This window comes from Rutilus rutilus (assembly GCF_951802725.1).
Source record: "Rutilus rutilus genome assembly, chromosome: 17".
NCBI lineage: Eukaryota > Metazoa > Chordata > Actinopteri > Cypriniformes > Leuciscidae > Rutilus > Rutilus rutilus.
The window spans coordinates 28,351,640-28,379,188 of record NC_140230.1 but is presented as its reverse complement, the minus strand read 5'-3'; the positions used below and the strand labels follow the sequence as shown (position 1 = coordinate 28,379,188).

Genomic DNA, 27,549 nt, shown 5'->3' with positions numbered 1-27,549 from the left:
GGAAAATATCCTTTCTGATGGTGTACATTCACACTTTAGATTTTCTTATCCCAGACATTGTTAAAGATTTAAATCCTTGCCGCCAAGACGCTCCTCTGTCGGTCACGGATTGAAAGTGAAACTTAAATCTGTCACGGGGTGTTTGGATTTATTCTTTCTTTGCACATTTTTATATACAGCATTATCATAATAGGCTGAATATTAACGTATTGACAGAAAACCGGTAGGTCTATGTGAAATCAGACATTGAGCGCCCTCATATAGCCAAAGTGGCATGATCCTCGATTCATAACACCTCTGCGAAGATTCGACCGTGAGATCGGTATCGAATCAGGCTCCTCCAATCGAAGCATCGAATCTTCGACTATTCGGGGTCACCCCCTATATATATATAAATCTTTCAGATCATACACACATCAGTTAATATATAAACACTACAGAGCATTCATTAGACACTACATCAAAAAATGGAGAACAGGAAAAAATCTAAAAGAGTATTGTAATCGCAACTTAGTAAGGTGACTATTGTATACTGTATGTACTGCAAGTATAGTATAGTATTGAATATTGTATAGTTGAATTTCTGTATTTTCAGCAAAGGCCCAAAATGTTACAGTACACTCAAAAAAGAAATACAAAATTGCAAAACTGCAAAATCAAGGTCAATGAGAGATTCAAGAATTGCAAATGGTGTCTAACTACCTGAACTTATTTAAGGATTTGACAAAAGAGTGATTTATCTGACAAATATGTTTAGACCACTGAGCATTTACTTCAGAGAATGGGCTTTAGTATTTTAGCAATTGAGAAAAACTGTTACTAGCATGTTAACCACATCCATGAGCAGAACTGAATTTCCTATTTGTGGTCTATTATTCTAGTTATTTTTCTAGTTATTCTTGTGGTCTATTCGTCAGTCCCCTGATCTGCAGGTTAACACTAACAAACTGTGGTTGGTTGCTTTATATGTTGTGCCAGACAGCATCTTTGTAGGAAGTAGGCTTTACAGTCCGCCTGATACAGTATAATATTGCAGTCCAGTAGGAACGCCTACTAGCAAACAACAGCACGGAGAATATGCCATTTAATGTGAACTATATGTGTGAACACCCCTTAAAGCACATGTTCTCATTGGCTCAGGGTTTCATTGACTAATGGAGTAAGTGGCTATATGACTATATAAGCAGTAGATTTAATTAGCTAACAGTTCACTGCTGTTTGCTAATGACCTTTCTGAATTTTATTGGTATAGTTTTCTAAACCATTTACATACGATGGGTCAGCCAACCGTGCCTGTCATTAGCCCATTTACATTCAGAACTTTCATAAAACACTGCATATTCTGAATCTGAAATTGGCAAATCTGCTGGCATCTGTTAATGCTGAAGGTGTGTGTTTTTTAGCTTTTTTCAATGTTAAAATCATTGCTTGTTTGGAAAAATTAAAATAATTTTATTCCTTTTACATTTGTGATTTGTTATAAATGTAGAAATATGGGAATAGGTGTGCATAACATTTGTCTATGCTATGTATGAAAGATTTTTTTATTTATTTTTTTATTTTTTTGGCTTGTCAATTGGATTTTGTCATTTCTGCCAATCCTTGTCTAGACTGCCTTTTGTGCAATTGTGGAGCATTCAAGTGGTCTAATGTAACCCACTGATTGCATTTTTATTTATTTTTTGATTTATATCTGTTTGTTCATGCCATTTATTTTGCTGTGAATAAGACATTGGATTGTTGGGATTTATAGTGTTTACCTTTTGTTTGCTTGCACACATGCGACTGTCCTCTCAAGTGTGGCATTGACACCTCTCAGGCTATTGTGTGCTCTCGTTCAGTAATCTACTTTGACATGCTGGAGGAGTTTTTCTTTTCTTGCTGGCAGGCGTGCATTGGCTCAGATTGATTTTCCAGCTCCGTTAGTCATATGAATGTTGAGAAGCTTTTAACTGCAAGTGAGTGCTCAAGTCCCTTTGTAGAGGTTGGGATGAAGGTCCCTCTGGGTTATTGGTTTCCTGGGCACAGATTGGGCCTAGTCTTGGATTTGAGCCCGCTGACACTGGCCATATTTTTGGAGTCTGGACAAACATGTAAGAATGCTTCTAGAACTTTACATCTGAGATTTGCAGGCTTTTGAAACTTGGTTTTACTTCCAGTTGCATCAGGTTTGGTTTGGTCTGGTGTGAATGCTGGTTTCTAATACTGAAAGAAAGTATATTCATCCTGTCCCTGTAAATAACACCAATTAAAACGGTTTGGACTGACTGAGCTCCGTAAATGGTTGGAAATTGTAATAACTCTGTGAGCACCTTGCTTTCAAACGGCTTTTCCCTGTGTTTCCAGCCAGGGGCTTCATTGATTTGAGAGCTCAAATGAGTAATTGTTTCATGTCCAGATAATTTCAGTGCAACACACACACACACACACTTGGTTCTCTGGGTGTCTCATTTAGATCCAGCACACTGCCCCGAGCCTGCTCTGTCCTTTCTCATTTTTGGATGCTGGAGTGTTGCGTTTCCTGTTCTGCTTTTCTACTCTTAATTCCTCTAGTGTATTTTCTGTCTATCGTTTTTCTCTCTCTCGCTTTAGCTTGTGCATTTCTTTCAGCCTCTCTAAGGCAAATAACACAGTCTGCTGTTAGGGCTGGATTGAAAGTTGAAATGTCGACCGGTAGAGATTTTTGTGCTGTATATTGTGGTAGGCATACTTTTGCTGCTATCAGTGGGCGGGAACTATTTATGTTATTTGCATGCAACAAAGAATCAGACTGTTGTGAAAAATTACAGAGGAGGACCTGAACAAGTTAGATGACAAATGTACTTATGGCATCACAGGCATATGTTATTATATATTCAGGGCTTGACATTTATTTATTTATTTGTTGTTTATTTGCTCTATAACAAGCCAAACTTGCCTTTAAAAAAAAAAAAAAAACATCTGTAGCCATTTGAAATTGGAGGCAAACACTGCATTTTAATCATGATCTAAACAAAGATGCTACACGTAGCATGAACAGTTGTTTTTTATTTAAATTAGATTGCATAATTTCAAGACTTTGAGCAAATACAGAATGGTCTGACTTTAGCTTTGTGAAATTGTTACACAAGACACACCTGCACAAAAAAAAAATGGACTGAATGAAAATGCAATTTCACTCTCTGACAGAAGGTGGCGCTTATGGAAAATAAGCATTTCTTTGGGTACCACTGTAAACAAAGCATCTGCGCTAATAAACACTACTATATATGGAGGTAAGAGGAAAAGAAAATGCCATCAAAACTATTCTGAAGGCAGTCAGTTCTCTTTAGAGACACATTCATATAAGCCCCCACCCAAATTCAATATTTATATTTAGTTTTCTTCCTATGTTTAAAACACATCGAACAGTGATCTTGCTGTGCCTGGTATTTTCTCTGCTGTGCATCTGCGCTCTCGTCTTTGCGTCAGTCTTCAGCGTGTCCCGTCTCTGGCCTGTGTTAACGTCCTGTTAACAGACTTCTTAATATTTTCACACAGATGCAATTTTGGGAGCGTATCATTTTGAGCCCTGTATTGGTTTTTTACATCGGCTTTGAAAATGGCTCATTTAAATCAGAATTTAAAGTTATATATACTAATATTAGTTTTTGCCATAATGTGAGACTTTTAATTTACTGATTATCGGTTGGTTAAAAGGAGAAAATATTCACTTTCTTATAGTGTTGTCAAAGTACCGGGTACCAAGTCGGTACTGAAAATGTGACGATACCTGCATTTCTGTAGTACCGGGTATATTCGGTACCCACTAATAGGCAGCTGCTTTAAGTCACTTCCGTGTTTTTTTTACTTAGAGCACTGTCTGTAGCCGATATATACACGAGGTGTGTGTGTGTGTAACTGCAAAAAGACTATTTCAATATTAACCCTGCATGTTCTGCTTGTCTCTGTGTGAATGAATGGCGCAGATGCGCGGTTTCATTTACTTCACACACACACTGAAGCACGAGTGACGCTCGCGCTGTTTTCCGTCTCTGCTCCCTCACGATATGATGAAATTCATCTCCAGAGGCGCTCTGAGAGTCACTTCATGATCATTTTACCGTTTAATTTGAGAAAAAACTATCCTCATATCATACACACACAGAGGTCTTCACGGCAACCCGTCAAAATAAAATTTCGGTTTTACTTGAAGAAATTGACAGACATAATTAGGCTGCTGTACAGTAGATTTAGCTACGTCTCCATGGGATTTTTTTATAAGCAATATTTACGTTTAAACAGCATGTAGACTTTAATGCTTATATGTATTAATTACTTATGATTACTGTCATAAATAAAGTCAATGAATTGAATTTAAAAATTTTTTTTCAAATAGTTAAATAAAATACAAAAATAGTTCCAACAGATTTTGCTGTGGTACAGAAATTGGTACCGAGAACCGTAAATATTTAATGGTATCAGTACTGACTACTGGAATTTTGGTACCGTGACATCCCTACTTTCTTATTATGGTTACTTAAATATGATCATTTAAAAAATATGAAATATTTTTATTAAAAAAACGGATGTGTATACAGTTTCTTTAACATAAAATCTTATCTGCCAAAAAAGCTATATTTATAAATGTCTGTATTTATAAATATATTGTGTGAGTTAGAATCTCATTGCAGGTAAAATATCGCCTCTTTTTGAAAGAACCCCCCCCAATCATATTGCCCACATCTAACCCTTATGTTCTGTTTGCACAACAGAAATAAGGGCAGCAACGCAAAGCTCATGTTTTTACCTTCCCCTGTTTTCTTTGAATCTTTCTGTTATCTCCCTCTCCGCTCTCTCTATCCATATGGCATTATCCATCCACCCTTGTGTTAATTGAGCTTTCATCCTGTATCTCCCTGACCGTGGCTGCGTTGTCTGTGACGGGCATTCTGATCTGAAGAAGCATTTGAGTGCCACTTATCTCTGAGCTGCCTGTGGAGTTGAGCTGCTCTCTTGTATATCTGAATGAGATTCTACTTTTATTGGAGGATTTGAGGAGAAATATAATGTTTCAGGGACCACAGGGCTCTTGTTGCCTCCGCCTGGCCTTGAATATAAGTCGTCTGATTAATTAGTCTCCAGAAGGAGAAAAGGAAGCCAGGCACAGCTCATCTTTTTACTGTGCTTAGTGTAACCTTTTCCAAATATTCTTAGTGAGAAGTCACATGTTAATTAGGGTGGTTTAAAATTGCACCAGGTATTGTGGTGGCTAGCGTTCTGTCTAACGTTTCCGGTTCCTTTAAAATTGTAGTAAGGAATAGGGTTATGTATCGTTTGAATTTTAACTAAAAACTTTTGCCTATGGTTTAAAGATACCATAGCAAAAACAGCTCGATGGTGTTTTTAGCCCCCAATGGCTCCTTCCAGGCAGCTAACCCTAACTTCAACCTTAAACCTACACATCCCATCGCTGCCTGGAAGGCGCCGTTGGGGGCTAAAATCACCAAACACCGCAAAAACAACTAGCCTAACTAATATAAATTTCAAGCATTATTAAAGACAAGTAAACACCCAGTAATAAAAAAAGAAAGTAATAAACAGTGTTTTAAGATTTTCAGGTTCAGAAACGAATCAATGACTTGCGCGCTGTTTTCTGCGCTGCACGCATGTGTAACAGTGTAAAATTAAAATCACCTTTTCTGTGAGCGCGCTTTGGATGTGTGCAGCACGGAAAATAGCGCGAGAGACTTTTGTACTCGAATGGTTTAAATCATATGTCAATGATTTGTCAATATGCTATACAATGTCAATGCCATTTAAATCATAAATCAAATCATTTTAAATCAAATCATTTTAAATCAAAATGCGCACACAGGAACCGATAAGCGGAATCGATATTTGCATGTTTCTTATCGAATCACCAATTCTTGGAAATTTGGAACCGGTTCTAAAATGGAACCGGTTCTCGATACACCACCTTTAGCTGTCTGATGCCACTGCAACCCAATCAAGGTATGGGACCTCTTCGTATTTGTCTATTAGCCAGCTCATGAATATTACTACTTCCTGCTCACCTGAAAGGAGAATGTCTTTAACATTTCAGTGTTTGGCAGCCTGAATCAGAGTTTTCAGGTCATGGTAAGATGACCTTAATGTCATTTGCCTTTGAATAGTCAAAACTGATTGCGGTCTGTGTAGTATTGGAAATGGAGGGGTGGACGATTATAAAGGAAAGGAAAATGTCCTCCTCCTCACACAGAGAACAGTCTAAACAATAACCGCAGTAATTTCAGAGTCTCTACCTCAATCCTTTTCCAAATTCCTTTTTCTTCTGATTTCTTGGCTGAAGACGATTTGTTTGGAACTCGATTTTGAGTTTTCTGAAAAATCTACCATTTCGAACTCCTCTTAGACCATCGGATCATCTTCAGACCATGAAAAAAAGAAAAGAAAAAGGAATTCAAGTTGATTCGTCAAACCGTTCTTGATTAATGTGTGAACGAATTCGATGAAGAGCACACCCAAATGGATGTGAGGCTATATCTCTGCAATGCTTTACTGTATTCTGTCCACGCTTGGTGTGTTATGACAACCATGACCTTTGATCAAATCATCTTTAGCCCATGTGGCAATTTTATGGATTTTGTTTCAATAGATGAAACCATTTTCGTTTACAGCATAAATTAATTTGCTGGTATAATGCCGAACTGAATCTGAGGCTGTATCTCTGGAAAGATTAGACATAGGCTAGACCAAATTTTGTGTGTAATTGCCACCCAACACTGACCCCACCAGATCATTTTGGTGTTGTCGCCACCTATTGGTCAAAAGTAATAAGCAATTGTGTCACATTGATTAGTATTTCTGGTCTTTCAGCCATTTTGCTTAAAATTGTCTCCATGTCTACTGATTTTTGCACTTGGTCTGATGCTCTCTGCCCTGATGTTTTTTTTTTTAGCTTTTCATTCTGCCTCTGTGATGCTTGGCCCCTTAAAGGGTTAGTTCACCCAAAAAAGATAATTACCACTTTCAAGGCTTTAAAATAGTCCATGTGAATTACAGTGGTTCAACCTTAATGTTATAAAGTGACAAGAATAATTTTTCTGCGCAAAAAACAACAACAAAAAAATAGACTTTTAGAATCTTAACCTAGTAAATTTATTGTGAAATATGTTTGTAAGGAATTTGATGTTTAATAAAAAAAAAGATACAAATCATTATTCTGAAGGGAAAAAAAATGATGCAGAAAAAGAATCCATTTTGTGATGAAGCTGGTGAACATTTTGGCATAGCAAGTATAAATCTGAACTACTTGGCCAGCAGAAACGATCTTTGTTGAGCCCCTGCTTTATCCTTAACTGGTATATCGCCCACACATAAATGGAAGTAAGGTTTTAGTTTCTTCTTTTGCTTCTGTAGCTGGGCTAGTTGTGTCTGCAGCCTTCTCCCACTCAAGTTTCATTCATGCAGTGTCATCTCGGCTTGTGGTCAAAGTGGAGCAGTTAACACGGTCCAATTGACTGTGAAAACATGATTATGGGGGCAGTACTTGTTTATTTCTTCATACTGTTGGAGTCTTTCACCTTTCCCTGCTTATTGAAAACCTGCATGTGGTCCATGAGGTCGCTTGCAATGTAGCCTGATGATCCACCCTGCCCATTTCTTATGATAGTTCACAGCTGTACAAACTCATGGATTTATAATGCTCAATTTTTTTTTGTGGCAAGAAAATGTTATGAAATCAAGTTATATATTAAGGTCTCCTTCCAATTATTATGTTGTTGTTTTGGGGTTGGGAAAAAAAGCAACCTTTTGTTTTTATATTTCAAATCTTTTGAAGGTGTATGATTTCTTTTTCATAACGTTTTTTACTGAGGTCTAAATCTTATCGTGTCAAGTTTTCATTTGCAAATCCATTAATCTGAGCAAATAGTAAATATTGTCTTTTCTTTACAAAGAATCAGTTCACAAATCTGAATGAGTTCAGTTTGATTTAAATTGCCGTCTTTACACAGGTATATTATATTATGTTATTATATTATATACCTGGTGTAAACAAGGTGTTGGCAAACTTTGTGGTTGCCAGTCATTTTGAATTGAATTCTTTGTTCTTTTGACATGAAGGTCCTTGTTTTTCTGCGCCAGATAATTATCGTTGACGATGCATAGATGTGGGATCATTAGCCATCTTCAGAGGAGTTTTACAGAAAAATCTAGTTCAGGAAAAACGTATCAGTCTCTGTGTCTAGTTAATGAAATGTAAGATTTAAAGTCGCACTGATTGCCTAATCATCGCAGACTGAGGTTTTCTAATCTGTCATCACACAGTGAAATGCAAAATATTAATTGCTATGGTTTTTCGGCCCACTTGGGTAAAGATATTTGCTCTGTGTGTGATGCACAATACGTTGCAGGCGTCTTTGTGTGCTGAAACGGAATGGGTTTTAATTAGGATGTGCTCACTTAGCTGAGCAGCTTTGCATTCACAGCACAAGCTTTCCCCCTTGCCAATTACGGGCCCTCAGTTATTCCAAGAGCGTAGCTTTGATGTGCTTGTGTCAGGCGGGACGAACTCCTTGTCCTCATCCGGAAAACCTTCTGTATCGTTCCTCAAGGTCAATCAGTTCTTTTATGTTGGATTAAATCTCCAGGAAATGAACACAAAGGAAGTGAGATGTGAATTTGGCATTTGCTGTTTGGTTTTCCTCCTCCAATCAGCGATTTTAAAAAGATTAAAGGTTATGTAGTATGAGGCTTGATCAATGCTTAAATCATTCAGACAGATTGCTTTGACCAGACTTGCTTGATGCGTGAATTTGGGTTCTTAAATATAGTCGGGCCTTTCATGAGTTTCTGAAGCACAATTTCCCCTTTTAAAAAGAACAATCTCTGAATTTTATACAGCTGACTGATCTTTTGATCCAGCCTGTTCAGTTATGAAATGTTTTTCATCCTTTTTGTTTTTCTTTTAGAGAGTTTGAGTCAGTAGTGGAGCTATTGATGCACAAGAATGCACTTTTGACATCCTCATTGGTTGTGTTCTGAGCCTTCAGACCATCTCATGCTTTTACTTGCATGAATTTTGTAACCCTGTACAAAAAGGTCCCATTAGTTAACGTTAATGCTGTAACTTACATTACAAATGAGCAATACATTTGTTATATATGCAATGTCATGTCCATTAAATGATCGAAACGGATACAACTTTTGATTTTAATAATGTAGGCTATTTGTACATTTTGTAATTGACATTTAACTAAGATTAATAAATGCTTCAGAAGTATTAATTACTTTTACTACATAACTTCTACTACATTCTAATACATAACTCTATAATAAGTACATGTAATTACTCTGTACTTATCTGAGTAAGAACGATGTACCCGCGTCACCTTAAAATAGTTTAACCGTCTCATTTTCACTAACATAAAACACAAAGTCCAAAGACTTTGCATTTTATATTTAAGTTGGACAGCAAAATGAAGAGTTAGCTGTGCAGTGACACCAAAATAGGAATGCAATAGCCAATATCCAAAATTTCAAAATGTATAGAATTTTAATAGTGTGATCTTTTGATCACCATTGACATTAAAACAATTACTAGCTTATCGTATATTGACTAGAATTTTTAAATCAGTGCAAAAAAAGACCCACTTTTGAAATCAAAGAGAATTTCCAGTCAGTTTTTAACAAAATTACAGGACATTTATGAATTTTAGTCCTTACCTTTCACAGGGTTGAGGATTCTGCAAAGCACCAGCACTCCCTGACATATTTAATGCACGCCGAGACAGCGCATCTCATTTTATAAACCATAACTCTTTTCCATATATTATTCAGCCATCAGACCTCTTTCTGCTGAGTTGCTCTGCCTGAAGCAGTCTTGCTTAGACAGACCCATTTTTAATGGAGCAGGTAAAAAGAGCAAACTTAGCTGAAGCCCCATCGCTCCTCCATCAAAAATCCAACCTGGCTCTAACTTGCATTCTTCACTTTTTTTTTTTTTTTTTTAACGGAAGGATCCATGGATTCACGATGCACCTGTATTGTAAGATGACACCTGGACTTTGATGACTGTTTTACACTGGCTGTAATATGAAGAACGCTGAAGTGCTGTACAAATGTAGTGTACTTTCTCCATTGGGTGCTGACATGTTTTTGTTACCATTTTATAGATGATGGTACAGTGTTCTGTGTTTTGAGCTGTGAGTTTTGTATCTCATCGGTGGTTTTCTTGTATAAATGCTTGTACGGGCCGTGACAAGCTTGTGGTGCGATTGAACCAGAATCTGATGTTAATGAGTTAGAGATGTGCGTGTTTGTTTGGGCTATACTGATTGAGGTCAGATACATTGGCCCCACGGCCACCTTCAGAGCACATTAAGCATAAAAACCCTCTTTTAATTCTTTGAAGGGTGGAAGACTGCCTTATTAGATCACAGTAATTGGTTTTTTGAAGAGAAAAAAGGTTAGTGAAGGAACAAAAAACCCAAGGAACATCCACAGACTGTGTTTTTTTTATCTCTGAGGCTACAGCTATTTTTGTCAACTAGAATGTGGAAGGGATGTGCAAAACTGCATTTTAAAAATCCACTTGTCTCTGGTTTGTCTGAACGTCTCTTTGATTAATAAGGAGCCATGTGTAATAGGGAAAGTTTCATGTTAACCTGATCCAACATGTTGCTTGCATTCAAACAACACTAGATGCTACACAATGAAATGTAGAAAACAAGCAGCTTTGCACAATTTGGGCAGAATAGATGCTAAAGGATACAGTTCTGTCCCAAAGTTTATTTTATAAAAAAAGGTCTCAAACCCAGATTGAGTTACTAAATCAGTATTCATTTGAATCATGGTTGGGTTTTCTTAGTGAAGACTAAAATTTTTAACTAATATAGTTTTTTAGTATTATTATTACTTTTTATTAATATTCATAATCAGTAGTATTATTAATCGGTAGTATTATGTATCTGTGTTATAATTTTTATATACATTTATAATCATTTGTAATCAATTGTATTTTGTGAATCATGGAGGAGAGACTTTGTGAGACTTTGAGTTTGTTGGAGTTAGACTGAAATGTATGTGCAGTGTTTACCAAGCATAGCATAAGGCGATACATTGTTAATGGGAACCACATGTTTCTCTGGTGATGTACTGTTTTAGTTACATTATAATCATGTGTTTCACATCATGTGTTTTCCTGATAATGCAGTTTTCTGGTCAACATATACAATAACTGATAGTCTTTGTCTATGGCAGAGAGGTGACGAGATGTTGGCTATAAAAACCAAGCCCTTCTGTCCGAAAATCAGGAAGATGACTGCGAAGCTGAATCACGACCTTCGTTTTATTCATGGTCACTTTCTCCTATGTCTTATAAACCAAATAAATAAGAGATCTCTTGGCAAAATCACTGGTGTATGTTTCCATGAAATCAAACAACAGGGGAAAGCAAGATTTTTAAATCAACACTTAGGCTAATAGCTTTAATGCTAATTGGAGCTTCACCACTAATAATTAACTTTTTTGGTCTAATAGGTGACTATCGTCATTCATCCCTACTAGAAAAATAATAAACACTTAGTCAGTATGAAATGGAAATTCACCCTATCTATTTTATAAATGCGTTATTGATCTTTTTGTGCAGGATTCATCCATGTATGTTTCTTAATCATTTTTATTTTATTGACCTCAACATTTTGATAAAATATAGGCTACATATGTCGATCTTGTGAAATGACAGACTTCTCTCTAGTAATATTTTCCAGACTTATTCAATCATGTATTCAGCTTAAACCCCACCTCTTTCTCTCAATCGATTACAAGCTTGCAGATCTGCCGCCATCCAGTCAACTGTTGTACACTATTGTACGTCACAATACGGAAGCTACATCACAACTGTAAATGTTCTTTCAATGCTACTTGCAGAATTTTATTAAATTCCTTTGTTGAATTTTTATTTTTTGTTTTTAATTATTAGCTTCTGGTCACACAAGTTGACCTGGATGAACCACATTTGAGCTTCATCCTGCATTTGTGTTTGTTTATACGGTGGAAAATTAAGGATGAGTTATGATTAGGATTGCATAACAATCTTTTCTCAAAGATTGTCATCTTCCTTCTTTGCAACTCTTTTCTTTTTCATTAGTAGCGGGCTCCTATCCGCTCCAGATTCCATACTCCTTGTAATTTCCTTGCCTGCACCCTGATTAAATTGATGAAGGTGATACAGGCGTAATGTCAGCCATCAAATTTAATATGACAAGCTTCCCAGCCTGACGACTCTGTATAAATGATTGCAATCATTTTTCCACAGCCTCTATCTTGAAGAAATGCATAGAGCAAATAGCAAAGTCTAAAATGTTTGACTTTTGGCCTCTGAGATGCACAAGATGTGATGGGGAGTAATCAGAAACCAACACTTGAGTCCAGGCTAGCCCCTCAGTCTCATTATGTCACTCTTGCTCTGTTGTTGATTTTCTCTCTTTTTTTGGTCCCATAATTCCTTTATACCAGGTCTTAACGGCCACTTACATGGAGAGCGATTTGCAGAGACAATGTGGCCGGAAGTCAATTGTTTTAAATAATAGTTGGAGTTTTGAAGCTGGAGACAAGCAATTTGTTGCCGCCATTGGATAATTCAGTCAAGTAAAAATGCCTTGTCAACCTCCCATAATATCGCCATGAGCGTAAACGTTCCTTTATGCTACAAGGTTGAGCTCTTTCAGGCTGTACAGGCTGGATTCATCACTTGATTTCTTAACTCTGGTTATTCTATCTTTAGTTGTGTTTACCCAGCAACAAGTTAACACTACCTTGTCTTTACTGCAGGCTTTAATGAACTCTAAACCAGTCCTGATACCTTTAATTGCTTAAATCTGTTGTACTTTCTCAAAGTACCTTAGCGCTTCTTCTCAACTCTGGACTTAAGCCGTTCTGTCTTCAAGAAACTTGTAAGTTTAAACAACCTTTATTTCTAGCATTTCCAGACACGCTTTAAGCAGCAATTTATGCCCTGGTCTCTGCAGTGGCTGTTAATAAATGTTAGGTTGCTGCGCGGCATTGAATGGGACCTTTTCAAAGCTCTGTATGTATGTCCACACAGTGTGAAATTGAGTTTTATGAAGTGCGGAGTTCAAGAGTTGGCGGGAACGTTGAGCGGAACGTGTGTCACTGAGGTTAAACTGCAGATGAAAGAATTCCAGTTCACTGCTTGCATAAAGACATCTCAATGTATCCAGCTGATAATACAGTCACAAAATCTGATTCTCCTGCACATTGTCTGCTGAGATTACCCCACCTTAAAACGACACGGCTCAGTGTCGCCCTGGGTCATTTCCAGGTGACTTCCCAAGTGATTCTGTATCCTGGCGCAGAGAATGCAGTCATGGAAATATTAGGGTGTTTCTTCAACTTTTTGTGTCACAATGGTTGATTTTTATTGAAAGATTAAAATTATAAAAAATGATATGAAGGTTACATTACAGTCTTGCTTTTCTCCACTCCTTAATATATTTTTGCTACATTTCAATGGCTTTGTTTCATCCTTGTTCCACATCAGACTTTGTCTGACTTCATATTGTTATAATGGATTTGTATGTATTAATGCATGTTTAAAATTGAGTCACTAAACAAATTTATAAATAAAAATTAAAAAATCATGTTTTTAAATGCCTGTCCCACGGTTTGCTGCATTTCTCTGTAAGAGGTTAGTTTACCAAGGAGACAACAATGCCATTGAAATGATACTTGTGTACACTACCTTTTTAAAAATAGGGGTCAGTAATTTTGTTGTTGTTGAAGAAATTAATACTTTTATTCAGTAATGATACATACATGTATGACAGTAAAGACATTATAATGTTACAAAAGATTTCAAATAAATGCTATTCTTTTGAACTTTCTATTCATCAAAGAATCCTGAATATTTTTTTCCCACTTTCAACAAAAGTATTAAGCTGCACAATTGTTCTCAACATTGATATTAAGAAATGTTTCTGGAGCACCAAATCCACATATTACAATTATTTCTGAAAGATCGTGCGACACTGAATAAGTAAGACTGTTGAAAATTCACAGGAATGAATTACATTTTAAAATAGAAACCATTATTTTACATTTTAATGTCATTTTACTGTGTTTTATCAAATAAATGCACTGAGCATTGGTGCTCAGAGCATTATGCATTGCCCTGGTGAGCATAAGATGCTTCTTTCGAAACTTTACAAAAAATATAATTTAGTTGTGTGTATTTAGGATGCATAAAATGCTAGCAAGTCAAAGTGTTGGTCATTTTATTCCAAAAGTGAGTCATTGTCATTTCCATCACATAATTTAATGTTTGGATTTCATCTTCTGCAATGTATTTGTTCACTTTCTGGCACCTTTTTATTGGACAAACTGGATCAAACTAGTAAGAGTGTGAAAAGTGTGTTTTAAGAGTTCATTTTCTGAAAGTCTTCAGTGCCAAAAGTGCCCATAGTTGAAGAAACAACCATTAATGGAATAAAAATTCAACTCAGTGGAACTTCTTTAATGCAAGTCATTTCACTCTATGGGCATCTTCATAACGGCGTCCCAGGGCAGCTATTCTTGTAGGTAATAGGTATTAAAGTACAGAGTCTATCTGTTCGAATGGGGAAAGAAATCTCCAGAAGATTGCATTTCAATAATGTATTTCAAATCTGCAATAAAATCTGACAACAAGGGTATCTTATGGTTTTGCTAGTGTGTTCATGTAGTTTCTTTGCAGAAAGGACATTGCAGTGCTCAGTGAATGCCAAGGATCCGGTTTAGATATCAGATCGTGATGGAGAGTTTGACCATGCCAGTAAAGGTTCCTGAATCTTTAGCCTCTCTAGAGAGGGAGAAATGGTCTGAGAGGGATGGGAGCTAGCAGGTTGTGGTGTCAGTTAGCAGCCATGGTCAGTGATGGACTGTTTGTGTACTTCAAAGGGATCTTTAAATACACATGATTCACAGTTCTGACGATCCTCCTACTCAAGCGCCAGGTTGCCAGATTCTCTCGCAAACGCAGAGCGTCTCTTGCCAGTGAGACGTCTGTATTACAAAATAGTGAGGACATTAATCTGATGGCAGGCCATGTGCTGACACTTGCCATGCATGCAGAATCTGATTAAATAAATCCAGAAGTAATGCTTTTCCATCCCAGTGGACACAATTTACTTGCATTAACAATAGCAGCAATCATGAATTCACTGGAGCCGTAAACTTGCAATAAGAGAGCAGTATTCGATGGATCCTAGCCAGAACTGATGCTATATTTTACGTGAATGAAAGCGAGCCATGTCAGTTTCAATAGGTTGTGTTGTCGTGAGGTCCTATGTAGGATTGTGCAAGACTAGTTGACATTGGAAAAACTTGTTGGAAATTGGAATTTTTTTTTACAAAAGCGACATTCAAATTACTGTCATCATGTTAATGTTACAATTTAAAAATATTATTTTAAAATGAGTATCTGGAGCAGAAAACAATTATTTCATTCACCTGATTATTCAAGTTCAAAGTTCTTTATTGCCAATAGTGTACAGCAGAACAAAATTGCGTTTCTCCAAGCTCAAATGTGCAAAGTGAGTACAAGCGTAAATAAGAAAACAAAATAAGGGTAGTACAAGCAGGACTACAACAGGTGGACATAATATACACTATAGATAGGCCAAATAACAAATCAAGATATAAGACAATCAAAACTAAATTATTAAACAAAAAAAATTATTTAATTTTAAAACAAAAATGATGTAAATGCTATACACAGTGGGTATGTTGCATATAGTAGTATATTGCACATGGGTAGAGCAGCATATGTGATTCAGTCCTTCTATGTAACATGTATCGACAGTCCAACAGCCTTCATATCTCTGTATTGGTAATGTGATTTAAGTATTCTAATGGCCTGTGGGAAGAAGCTATTACTAAGTCTGGCAGTCATGCATTGCATGCTACGATAGTGTTTGCCAGAAGGCAGAAAAGTAAACAGACCATGGGCGGGGTGTGTGGAGTCTCTGATTATTTTGGTGACTCTGTTAAGGCAGCGTGACTGATGCAGTTCCTGTATAGATGGGATGGAGGTCCTGATGATTTTCTTTGCTGTCCTCATCAGTCTCTGGAGGGACTTCTGGTCTGTGGACGTGCAGCTGTTATTCCAGACTGAGAGGCTGGTGGTCAAAATGCTCTCTGTTGTGCTTCTATAAAAAGTTGAGAACAGGAGGGGGAAGGTTTGCTCTCCTCATCCACCTTAGGAAGTGTAGGTGCTGCTGAGCCCTTTTGACCAGTGATGTGGTATTAGTAGTCCATGGCAAGTCCTCAGTTATATGCACCCCCAAGAATTTGGTACTTCTCACTGACTCCACAGTGCTGTCATTGATTATAAGTGGGTTATGAACATTATACTTCCTCCTGAAGTCAACAGTGATCTCTTTAGTCTTGTTGACGTTCAGTGACAGGTTGTTGTTATCACACCAGATGATGAGCTGGTTAACTACTTCTCTGTTGGCCGATTCATCATCATTGCTGATGGAGCCCACCACTGTTGTGTCACCTGATGTGGTTTGAGTTGTATCTGGCACAACAGTCATGTATCATCAGGGTGAACAACAGTGGGCTCAAGACACAGCCTTGGGGAACCCCGATGTTCAGCATGATGTTTCAGAGGTTTTGTTCCCAACTCATACTTTCTGAGGTCTATCAATGAGGAAGTCCAATATCCAGTTGCACAGTGGAGTTTTGATGCCTAGTGGGACCTTTTTCCTCGCTAAGTGCTGGGGGATGACTGCGTTAAAGGCGGAACTGAAATCAATGAAGAGCATCCGTGCATAACTGTTGTTGTTCTCCAAATGCGGCAGGCTCAGATGAAGTGCTGCTGGTATGGCGTCATTGGTGTGGTATGAGCGGTTGGGGTGGTATGCAAACTAGAGTGTGTCAAGTGCTGCCTTAAGTCTGGATGTGATGTGACTTTTGACCAGCCTTTCAAAGCACTTTATCATAATGGGAGTGAGGGCTATCGGGCGGTAGTCATTGAGTGTTGAAGCTGGTGACTTCTTTGGTAGTGGTACGATGGTAGTGGCCTTGAAGCACGGGGTATGATGGCTTGACTTAGGGAGATGAGGACGTCTGTCAGTTGGTCTGCACACCCTGGTATGTTGTCTGGACCTGCTGCTTTCCGTGGGTTGACCCCTACGTAGGGTCCTTCGGACGTCAGCTGGGTCAAGAAAGACAGAGTACTGCATCATCTGGGCTGGAGGGTGTTTTCATTGCTGTTATGTTGTTCTTTTTCTCAAACCTGCTGAAGTAGGTGTTAAGTGTATTGAGGAAGTCAATGTTGTCATCACAGGGTAGTCTGTGATGGACTTGAAACCCTGCCACAAGCGCCTAGGATCTTTTATGTCAGAGAAGTAACTGGATGTTCTGTCCATAAGCACGCTTTGCTATTCTATTGGCTATTCGGGTCTATTCTGTAAATTATTCTGTTTTCCTTTCAGCAGGGCTCATCCTGCATAAATAAATGAACTCATGCATTTTGGTGAACTAGGCTTTGCACAGTCCTGGGCTAAAAATGGGGCATTTCATTTCCTTTAAACACAAAGCATGATTGACACATGGCTGTGCTTTGATTTTTATTGTGGATAAGGGGAGTTTTAAAAGGCTATATTCATCTTGTGTTAGTCATGAAAAGGTTCAGACTGACTACTCTGGAGTTTTGAGAGATAGCAGGATACAGTTTGCTGAACTTTGGGTGATAAAGGCATTAGAAAGGATTACACAGTTTAATTACAGCCATGTTCGTAGTGCTTTTGTTTGAGCTTTTTTTTTTAATTTGTTGTGCATCAAATGAATGGTTCTAAGTTAATAAAGACTATCAGGCAATGTATTCATTTGAGCATTTCTACGTTTTAAAATGTTTATAAAAAAAGAAAAAGTGCCTAATGTTAACTAGTTTTATTTATTTATATATATATATATATATATATATATAAAGCACAAAGTATATGGTCTCACTTTAAATTAGGGTCCAATTCTCACTATTAACTAACTATTAAATACAACTTTTGCCTTAAACTCCTAATTACTGTTAATTAATAGTTAGTAATGGGTAGGATTAAGGGATGTAATATGGTCATGCAGAATAAGGCATTAATATGTGGTTTATAAGTACTAATGAGCATCTAATATCCTATTGGTGCATGCAAATTAGACTCTAAACTGAAGTGTTAGCTATTATATTATAATAATAATAATAATAATAATAATATCCAGAATATATAACTGTATACATGTGTATTTTTACTAAAAATAACAATTGTATACATAATTATATACCTAACACTTAAGGCCCTTTCACACCGGATGCGTAACGAAAAAGCGAAACGAAAAAGCGAATAGTTCGTGTGCGAATATTTTGCGTCAAAATCATTCACATCAGCCGCGACGCGAATTTGCGACGTCTGTGACGTTCAATTCAAAACTTACGCGCCGACAGTTGAGAAAACATGGACACTTCATCATCATCCAGTGAAGACGAGCTTTTCATTTTCTTTAAAAGACAGAAAAGAAGGTTTTGGATGCACCCAATCTTAAAGAACAGAGAGTCAGAAGGGGAGTATGCTAATGTGCACAGTTTTTTTGCGTCTTCAACTAAACACAGTGCGTTTTTGTAATGTCACTACACATTACATGTAACACACGAAGTAACAAGTTAAAATCATTCGACTAGAAACTGTAGATATCACACAAAGAATGTATAGTATACTAAAAGCAGCCCTAAATAGTCTCACTACATTTTGTTACATGTTCAAAGTAAACACGGTCTCTGTCTTTGACAATATCAGGGTAGCCGCGGGGTCTTAAAAGTCTTAAAAAGGTCTTAAATATCATGTTCCTAAATTAAGGCCTTAAAAAGTCTTAAATTCCGTTGTCCAAGTCTTAATTTTTTAAATGGAGGTCTTAAATTTCATTATACTAGCCTATTTATTCAAAGTCAACCTGGCTGCAAACGCAACGTGAAAATTCAACAGGGTTTAGCGTAACTTCAGAGAACGTCTAATTTCTAGTATGCACAAACAATAGTTTGGGTTTTAGCGCCGGCGGCAATTGATCAACATTCTAATCAATCAGTCGAGAGGAGAGACATCATGGGGAAGTGTCGTTCGGTTCGGTGTACGCATTTTCAAACCGAACGGTTCGTTGGACCATTTTTCCTGCCGACCAAAATTTCATTATTTCAAATGTAGGCGCGTTGCGCGTGGCAAGCGCGCTCATAATGTAAGAGACGCCGGCGCGACCACAACATTGTCCAACATCAAATGTGCAAACGTAATGTAAGCGGAACGAAACTGGGCTACTCGTTATTGTGTGGTTGAAGGACCGCTTATCAGTTTGGACCAGTGCAGCGCGAGCGATCTTGATCAAGCGACACTGTTACACAGCGCTAATAAAAGATAAATCATTTGAATTCGCCACAGAAGTAATAACATCGCTGCGAGATCTAGTGAGAAACATTCACATTTCTCCGTTATTAACGGATCAAACAGCGCGTGGAAGCCAGGAAGAAACATTGTGCCATGAATGAACTGTGTCCACAGATCAGCAACATTCACCATGGATTTACTGTAGTAACACTAACTGCAACCATGAAAGTTTGGCAGGAATAGTAGGCAATAATGCTTTCAAGTAACATTACGTTGGTTTTATTTTGACATTATGAATACAATTGCTGCCCTCAAATGTTAATCTGAACTAAAAATAGACCTTTGTTTATAACTACTACAATATTAGGTTACATTTCATTTTTTTCCAAGGAGCTAAATGCTCCTAAGAAGAGTCTATTATAGCTCCATCATTGGTCAAAATGTGTTAGTTTTAATAAATAAAATAATAATAAAATAATTTTTTATCTGGCATTTATTTCTTTTTGCTGTATCGAAAACGTACCAAACCGTGACACAAGTGTATCGTATTGAACCGAACCGTGAATTTTGTGAACCGTTACACCCCTACTATCTATATCTCTCTTACCTATCTGTCTATCCCTCTGAAGCAATGGTTGAAGCAATTTGAATGCTGAGAAACTTTACTAAGACGATTTGAAAAGTTAGTTTATCTGTTTATTGTTATGAATGTTTGATATTTACCAAAAACATCACTTTGCAGTGTGTTGTTGAATGAGTTTTTTTTATAATAAATGTTTTTTTAATTAAAACATTTGTTAGTAATAGTCATTATTGGGATTTGATCTGGTGTTTTACGACTGCATAATGGGTGCGATGTAGGTCTTAATTTTCATTAAAGTGGTCTTAAAAAGGTCTTAAAAAAGTCTTAAATTTGGGGTGATAAAACCTGGGGAAACCCTGAATATAGTGTTAGCTTTCTATCCCAAATGTAGTTTAGCCTGCTAGCCTACACAGCACAGGACTATACAACGACTAAAACTATCATACAACATACTCACAGTCGAGATAACCGAGTTGGTTGGCAATGCTACGCAACACATTGTCTTTCAAATCGTTGTCCTTGTAGTATGTGATTGGCTGAAGCCTTTTCTGTCGCCGCAAAAGTTAACTAAAAGTAGTTTTTTCCCGCAGCACATTCGCGTTCGGTGTGGAAGTACTCATTACACAAACAGCTGATCAAAAAATAAAACCATCGCGCCAATTATTCGTGCGTCAAAATCGCGTCCAGTGTGAAAGGGCCTTTAGATGCAAATCACACCATTTTTATTTGATTTTTTTTCTTATGTGGGGCCTGTGAAAATATTGCCATGGTATGTGCAAATCTGAACTACCTTTTGTATTTTTCTTTTTTTTTTTCTTTAATTTGTTCTTTATGGTTAATTTTCTAATATACACTCTGTATCATTGTTGGTTATATTTATTCATTTTGCTGCAGAAAAACTAGCCTAAAGGACAAAGCAGAATGCATGACTGATTGAACAGGTGTATTCCTGTCTGTGTGCACTGAAACAGTGAGCAACAAATCTTGTCCTTGAAAACACGTGCCCTTCAAGATGAAATGATTGAAAAGTTTAACCAAAACATCGGTTTCCATCTAATTAAATAGTCTATATTTTAGTTAGTTAACCGTTTCAGTCCTTCCTAGTGGATGCTCTTGTTTTAGTCTTTGTGGTTTGGCACTGGTGATAGTTGGCTGCAAGAGCTGTCATTTAGGCAGTGTCTTAGTGTTCCGAACACCTCGTCTCACCATGAAACGCATTGTGACTTGCCAGTGTTGATAAAAGGCTGCCTTTTCTCATTAGAAGTGACACCACAACCTCTTCTGTTTTTCTTTGTTTACAGGTTCAACTACAGATCGACTCATCATCTCACCACCAACGGTTTTTATGAGTTTCTCAACTGGTTTGACGAGAGGGCCTGGTACCCACTGGGCAGAATAGTGGGAGGGACGGTACGTTATTTAAAAAAAAAAATGTTTTTTTTAAACCTTTTCTTATTTTGTGTGCATGCATGCATGTAAATTATTATGAGTAATGAATGGTGTAGAAGTTTTGTTCAGTTCATTGTTAGTTTCTGTTAATGTATTTAAGTAGAGCTGCACGATTAATTGGTAAAAGATCGCAATCTCGAATCGAATACCCACGCAATCTCATTCCTAAATGACAACGATTTGCCTGTGTCTATTATTAAACCTCTGACAAAATCTCACAGAATATTCAAATTTGTGTTTGCCCCCCGCTGACCCAATAAGAGCAGTTTCACAAACTGTCTTTTCAACCAGTGTAGGCCTATTGTTATTTCTGTTACAAATATTCATATTATCATGGAAGAACTGGGATAAAAGTTTATAGTTCGGATATAAACACTGATGTTTACAGAAGCTATCACAATAGAGTAAATCACTTTTTTAATGCAACATGCCACTTCAAATACTGATTATATCGATTTGCATTGTTACGCCACTAGGTGGCAACAAGTGACTGTTAAAAATAGTTTTTGTCATTGAATCATTCAAACCAATTTTTTTAAAATTAAGCGCAGCAATTAACATTTAGTTTGAACCTCTCGTAAATTCCATGTTATTTTGTTTAGTTGTCTGTTCAGAGTCATGGAAGAACCGTGATCTCTATTTGAAACCAAAAAAATCGTGATTGTCATTTTATCCAGAATCGTGCAGCTCTATAGTTAAGTATTGATGATAAATGGAACCTAATTGTAAAAGTGTTTTTCTTTTTCCTTTCCTTTTTCTTATGAGCCATGTTTGAAGCCCTTAATGTGAAATATACTCAGATCTCAGTGGTACTTTAATCTCTATTTAAATCAATTCTTATTTAACACAAACGATTCATCATTTAAGCCTTATTTTAAGATCGATGCATGTGAATCAACAGGACTTTTAATCTATGCGTCATTTAATCTCTGCCATTCACACCCCACCACCAGACTATTTTGAAAAATATATATTATGCCTTTCACTTCACGATCCAGAAATATTCCTACACTAATTATTTATAGTTGAATGCTTGATGTCCTCATTGTTGCTGCATTCTTATGCCGAATGTTTGCGTTCTATACAGTTGCCTGAGTCAAGTTCTGCTCTGCAAATTGCAAGTTCTGTTTTGTCTGCATTTCAACAATGGCTCTTGTTAAACCCATAACCTCTATATGATAAAAATGCAGTTAAATGCATGCCAAAGGTTGTTTATGTGCAAGCTCCTATGGATAGACAGCCTCCGGATGATTTCTTCTTGAAAACAGCGTCTTTCCTCCCTAAATATGGCCACCCCCTTTAACACTCCCTGTCTCTGAGAAACGCAGTGCTGCTGAACCTAATGAGCTGGCTGGAGAAAGTTTGGCTAACGTTTGACATCTGACAGCTCTGGTGTTGGAGCTGTAGGGGGGCTACAGGAGGCAGGGAACAGCATCTGTTGTTGTGTACAGTTCAAGCAGTCGTTATACGGCCTTCAGAGCAGGTTGGTCTGTACCCAGCACAGCCTGCAGACTCGCTTGTGAGATGAAAAAAAGAGAGGGTGGGATTGTGGAGGTAAAGCACAGGGTATTTCCTTTCTCGCTGCAGGTTGACTGATAAATTCAGCTTCAAAAGTGAAAATTGATGTTTACTCACCCTCATGTTGTTCCAAACCTGTATGACTTTCGATGGAACACAAAAAGATATTTTGAAGAATTGTTTTTATACAGTGAAAGAAAATGGGGTACAAAACAACATTGGAGACCATTGGCTTTAATTGTATGGACTCTTAGACATTTTTTTTTTTTTTAAGAAATTTTGGGAGAACTATCTCTTTAAGATGATTGATTACAAGGCTCCTAAGGGTGTGCTTTGGCTAAGCTTTTCATTATCTCTGTCTTGGGGCCAATCAAATATTTAGGAATGTTTACAGGCTTTCTTACAGATCTTGATTTAATTTATGAATTGCTGCAGGCAAGCTTCTTGTTAAGCAATTTCGCATTCGATTGCAACTCTCATATATCTCGTCTTTTGCAGGTGTATCCTGGTCTGATGGTGACGGCGGGCTTGATCCACTACGTACTGAATCTGCTTCATGTGACTGTGCACATACGTGACGTTTGCGTGTTCCTGGCCCCCGTCTTCAGTGGCCTGACTGCCATCTCCACCTTCCTGTTGACCCGGGAGCTGTGGAACCAGGGTGCCGGGTTGCTGGCAGCGTGTTTCATCGCCATTGTACCCGGCTACATTTCACGCTCTGTGGCCGGCTCATTTGACAATGAGGGCATTGCCATTTTTGCCTTGCAGTTTACCTACTACTTATGGGTAAGTTGGATTAAAATGTAACAATTTGTGTGTGTTTCTCTTTATCTATGTTTGTTTTTTCCTCTTCTTCAAAACTATCAAGTTTAATGATGTGAAATGAATGATAATCATAAGTTGAAAATCGTAATCTGTTCACACGATCGGTCTGAATCATTTGTTCATGAATCTGAATGTTAAAGTTCTCTGGTTGAATTCTTTTGACAGTTACATCAGTTCTCAAGTTAACAGCTCACTGGAAGAGAAGATTATCAATGAATAACTTTATGTCATAAGACTTCAAAGGACTCGGAATATAGAGCATGAATCACAAGGACTACTTTTATAATGTGTTTATAATGTTTTAAGGTGCCCATTGAGAACTGTTCTAAAATGAATGAATATACATTTCAGAAACGCTAGCGCTGTCCCACAACAGTCGAAATGATGAATTAACCTTGACAGACATTCATCACATATTTTTTTTAGCTGAACGACGAGACGGCTGTAACGGATACAGTGGCAGCATACTTTGTCTCCTTTGGCGCTTTGAATATTTTTTTTTTGGCACCCATCCCTTCTCTCTGGAGCTTGTTGTCAGCTGAGACTGCAAGGACTTTGCTGTCAAGCTTGACTTAAACATTGAATTTCCTTGGTCTCTATCTTATCTCTGAGTGTTCCTCATCTTGGCTTTGTTTGAGGTGATGATATCAGACCCTTTGTTTGGGATTAGCAGAATTAACCTAAGTGTGTCCTTTCCACACAGGTGAAATCGGTGAAAACTGGCTCGGTTTTTTGGGCCATTGGCTGCTGCCTCTCTTACTTTTACATGGTGAGTTTTCATTGGACTTTTTACCTTCAGGTGGTGTACTGCATTTCATTTCTGTTAATATTACTTGGTAATACCAAAGTAAAATACTCAGACAGCTTTTCCTGCCAATGCTTATAGTAAATTACACTACCGTTCAAACATTTAGTGTCTGTAAGATTTTTTTTTTTTTCTCTCATGCTCAACTATATTTGTTGGAAAATACAGTAAAAACAGTAATACTGTTATAAAATATTACAATTTAAATAACTGTTTTTATTGTAATGTTTTAAAATGTAATTTATTCCTGTGAAGCAAAGCTGAATTTTCAGAAGCCTTTTCCCCAGTCTTCTGTGTAACATGATCCTTCAGAAATCATTCTAATATGCTGATTTGGTGCTCAGTATTTATTATTATAATAAACATTAATTATTATTCTTATTAATGTTGAAAACAGTTGTGCTGTGTAAGATTTGTTTCAGCATTCTTTGAGAACAGGATGAATAAAAGTTCTTTAAAAAAAATCTTGCTGACCACAAACCTATGAACAGTAGTTTATAGCGTGACATTTGTAGTCCAATTTAGTGATAAATGACCATTATTTTTTCTGAATCAGTAAGAACGACTCAAATGAGTTACACTTTACTCTATTTTGGTTTGAGTAAATAGGAATTAACATTTGATTCACTCATTGAACTGCAAGTCATTAATTATCAGTTGAATCATAAACTTTGTTTTATGTAAGGTTCATGAAACATAAATCTGTGCAATTGCTATAAAATAATGTTGCGTAATATAATGTTAAAGAACCGTAATCGTTAAGTGGAATCGTAATCTGAAACGGAATCATTAAATTCTTATGATTCCCATCTGTAGTGTTGGGTGTTCTGGGTCTGGTTGCACATCTCCCTTGCTCTCAACCCATTTTTTTTCAACCCATTAATGTGATGTGTAAAATAAATGAATAAGCAAACACCACCATCCATCATGCCACCCTGGTGGGGGCCATGCGCCAGTCGGTTATGATTATCAGCCATTTCTGAAACTTGAGATTCTTCCCCTGGAGGAAGGCAGAGCTCATTAATAATGGAAGCCTACAGCCCTGCCCAGCCCCCAATAATCTCTGGCTTTCCAAATGTGTTTATAAACATAAATGACACCAGTGAAATCTGAGCCATCTGCTCCATCAAGACCTTGGGGTCCAGCACAGTCCGACACGGCCTAGAGGCGCTACCGGGGGCATTAGTTGAGAGAGCCTCTCTTGAGCGGGACGTTCTAAGTGACCTAGAAATGTGCAGAGGTTTCAAAGGCTGAGTGTGCTAATGGAGTTTTCTTGTAAATGTGATGTGTAATAGGGGTGAAAGTCAGCAGGGACCTGGACGATATGATATAATAACTTGGTCACGATACATTACGTTTCTTTACCTTTAGTGTGTAGTTGTTGAAAACTGGGATATTGTAATCTTTTACTCGCTTGTTTCTCTTTGCATTACACCGTGACTACATCAGATATGAGCGGCACGACGTAACAAAAGACAATAGAAACCATTGTAATCAGTGATTCCGTCTACTCTGGTTGCGGCGCAAAACAATAAATCCCAGAATGGTTTCTGGTTCTGACATACTCCAAGCGCTTGCGCTGCTACTGACATGGATTTGCAATGCTCGCTTTGTCGTGCCAGTGTAGACGGCCTCGAGATGTCGCGATGTGACCGTGGTTGTGCCCGGTGTAGACATGGTTAGACTTTGGCGCTTTCGAGTATTTTCTAAACTTGTAATGATTTTAGATTTTGGCCGAAAAGACGAACACTGGTTTTCACGTTCAGTTTTTGTCTTTTGTCAAATGTCCTTTTTAATAGTTTTGTATTTTATTTTATTTTATTATTTTAATTTATTTTAAATTTAATTTAATATTTTGTCAATGTCATTCATACATTTTAGTCAGTTTTTCCTCGGACTCTGAACTCTTAACACTGTCTACACCGTACGCGACAAGACAATAGAACCCATTATAATCAGTGATGCTGTCTACACTGGATGCAGTGCAACACGACAAATCCCTGACAGAAAACTGATGTCCCAACCTACTTTTAAGCGCTCACACTAGGGCTGCACGATAATGGTTAAAATGATAATCACGATTATTTTGCTCAAAATTATAATCGCGATAATTAATCACGATTATTCTCATTTGAGAAACTACAGAGAAAGACAGTTAACGGTTTTGAACGAGTATTTGCGCAAAATCCGCGCAGATTTGGTTTACACGAATTTCACCAGCAAAGTCAGTAAACATAATAACATGCCAAATTGGCCAGTGATTTGACAGCGATGTTAATTTCAAACCATCAGCATCAGACTTAATTTAACCAACTACAACTTCCTCAGACAGCAAGTCAATACAAATGGCATGATTTAACGTTAGATGAGCGCTTTGTGATGCGTCTTCACATTAGATCTTCTAAGCGAGTACATTTTGGTTGAAAATGAGACAAAGTACAGATCCAGATCGCTCAGCAAATTCGTACTGCAAAGAAAAATAGTCTACTTGTTGATACACTGAAAACGGTCAGTGGCTGTCGTTTTCAACTGATTCACATCATGAAAACTGGTAAAAACCTAAAGTTCAAAAAATAGAACAGCGAAACTCATTTAGAAACAGATTTAGTCACTCAAACGGCACAAGTGGCTTGTGAAGAAACAGACTGGCTGTGTAACAATTTCATGCAAACTGAATATCGCTGTGGAGATCAGTGCTTTTTCCGCAGTGTAAAGCGCGCGCGCAGGGTTGCCAGATTGCACCGAGTAAGTAAAACACGGGGAATAAAATGTAAGATAAAAGCTCTGTTTGGGTAATTTGGGAGATTTAAGATGTTCAGATCTGGCAACCACAAACATCAGTGCTAGTGGGGACTTGTTTACAATGCAAGATAATGCAAAAGTCTAATAAAAAGCGTTTTCAGGATAAAAAACGAGCGGGCAAATATCGCGACGATTTTTTTTAAATTAATCGAGAGAGGCAGATATCGTTATCGCGATTA

The 27,549-nt window shown here is 37.4% G+C and overlaps 1 protein-coding gene across 1 annotated transcript in view; it reads left to right on the top strand.

Moving 5' to 3' along the window:
- Nucleotides 1-27,549, top strand: part of stt3b (STT3 oligosaccharyltransferase complex catalytic subunit B) — a 49,833-nt gene that overhangs the window by 5,057 nt on the left and 17,227 nt on the right. Inside the window, exons 2-4 of the mRNA XM_084384734.1 lie at nt 21,273-21,381; nt 23,437-23,724; nt 24,467-24,532. Coding sequence (XP_084240860.1) covers nt 21,273-21,381; nt 23,437-23,724; nt 24,467-24,532 — 463 coding nt within the window. The remainder of the gene's footprint in view (nt 1-21,272; nt 21,382-23,436; nt 23,725-24,466; nt 24,533-27,549) is intronic.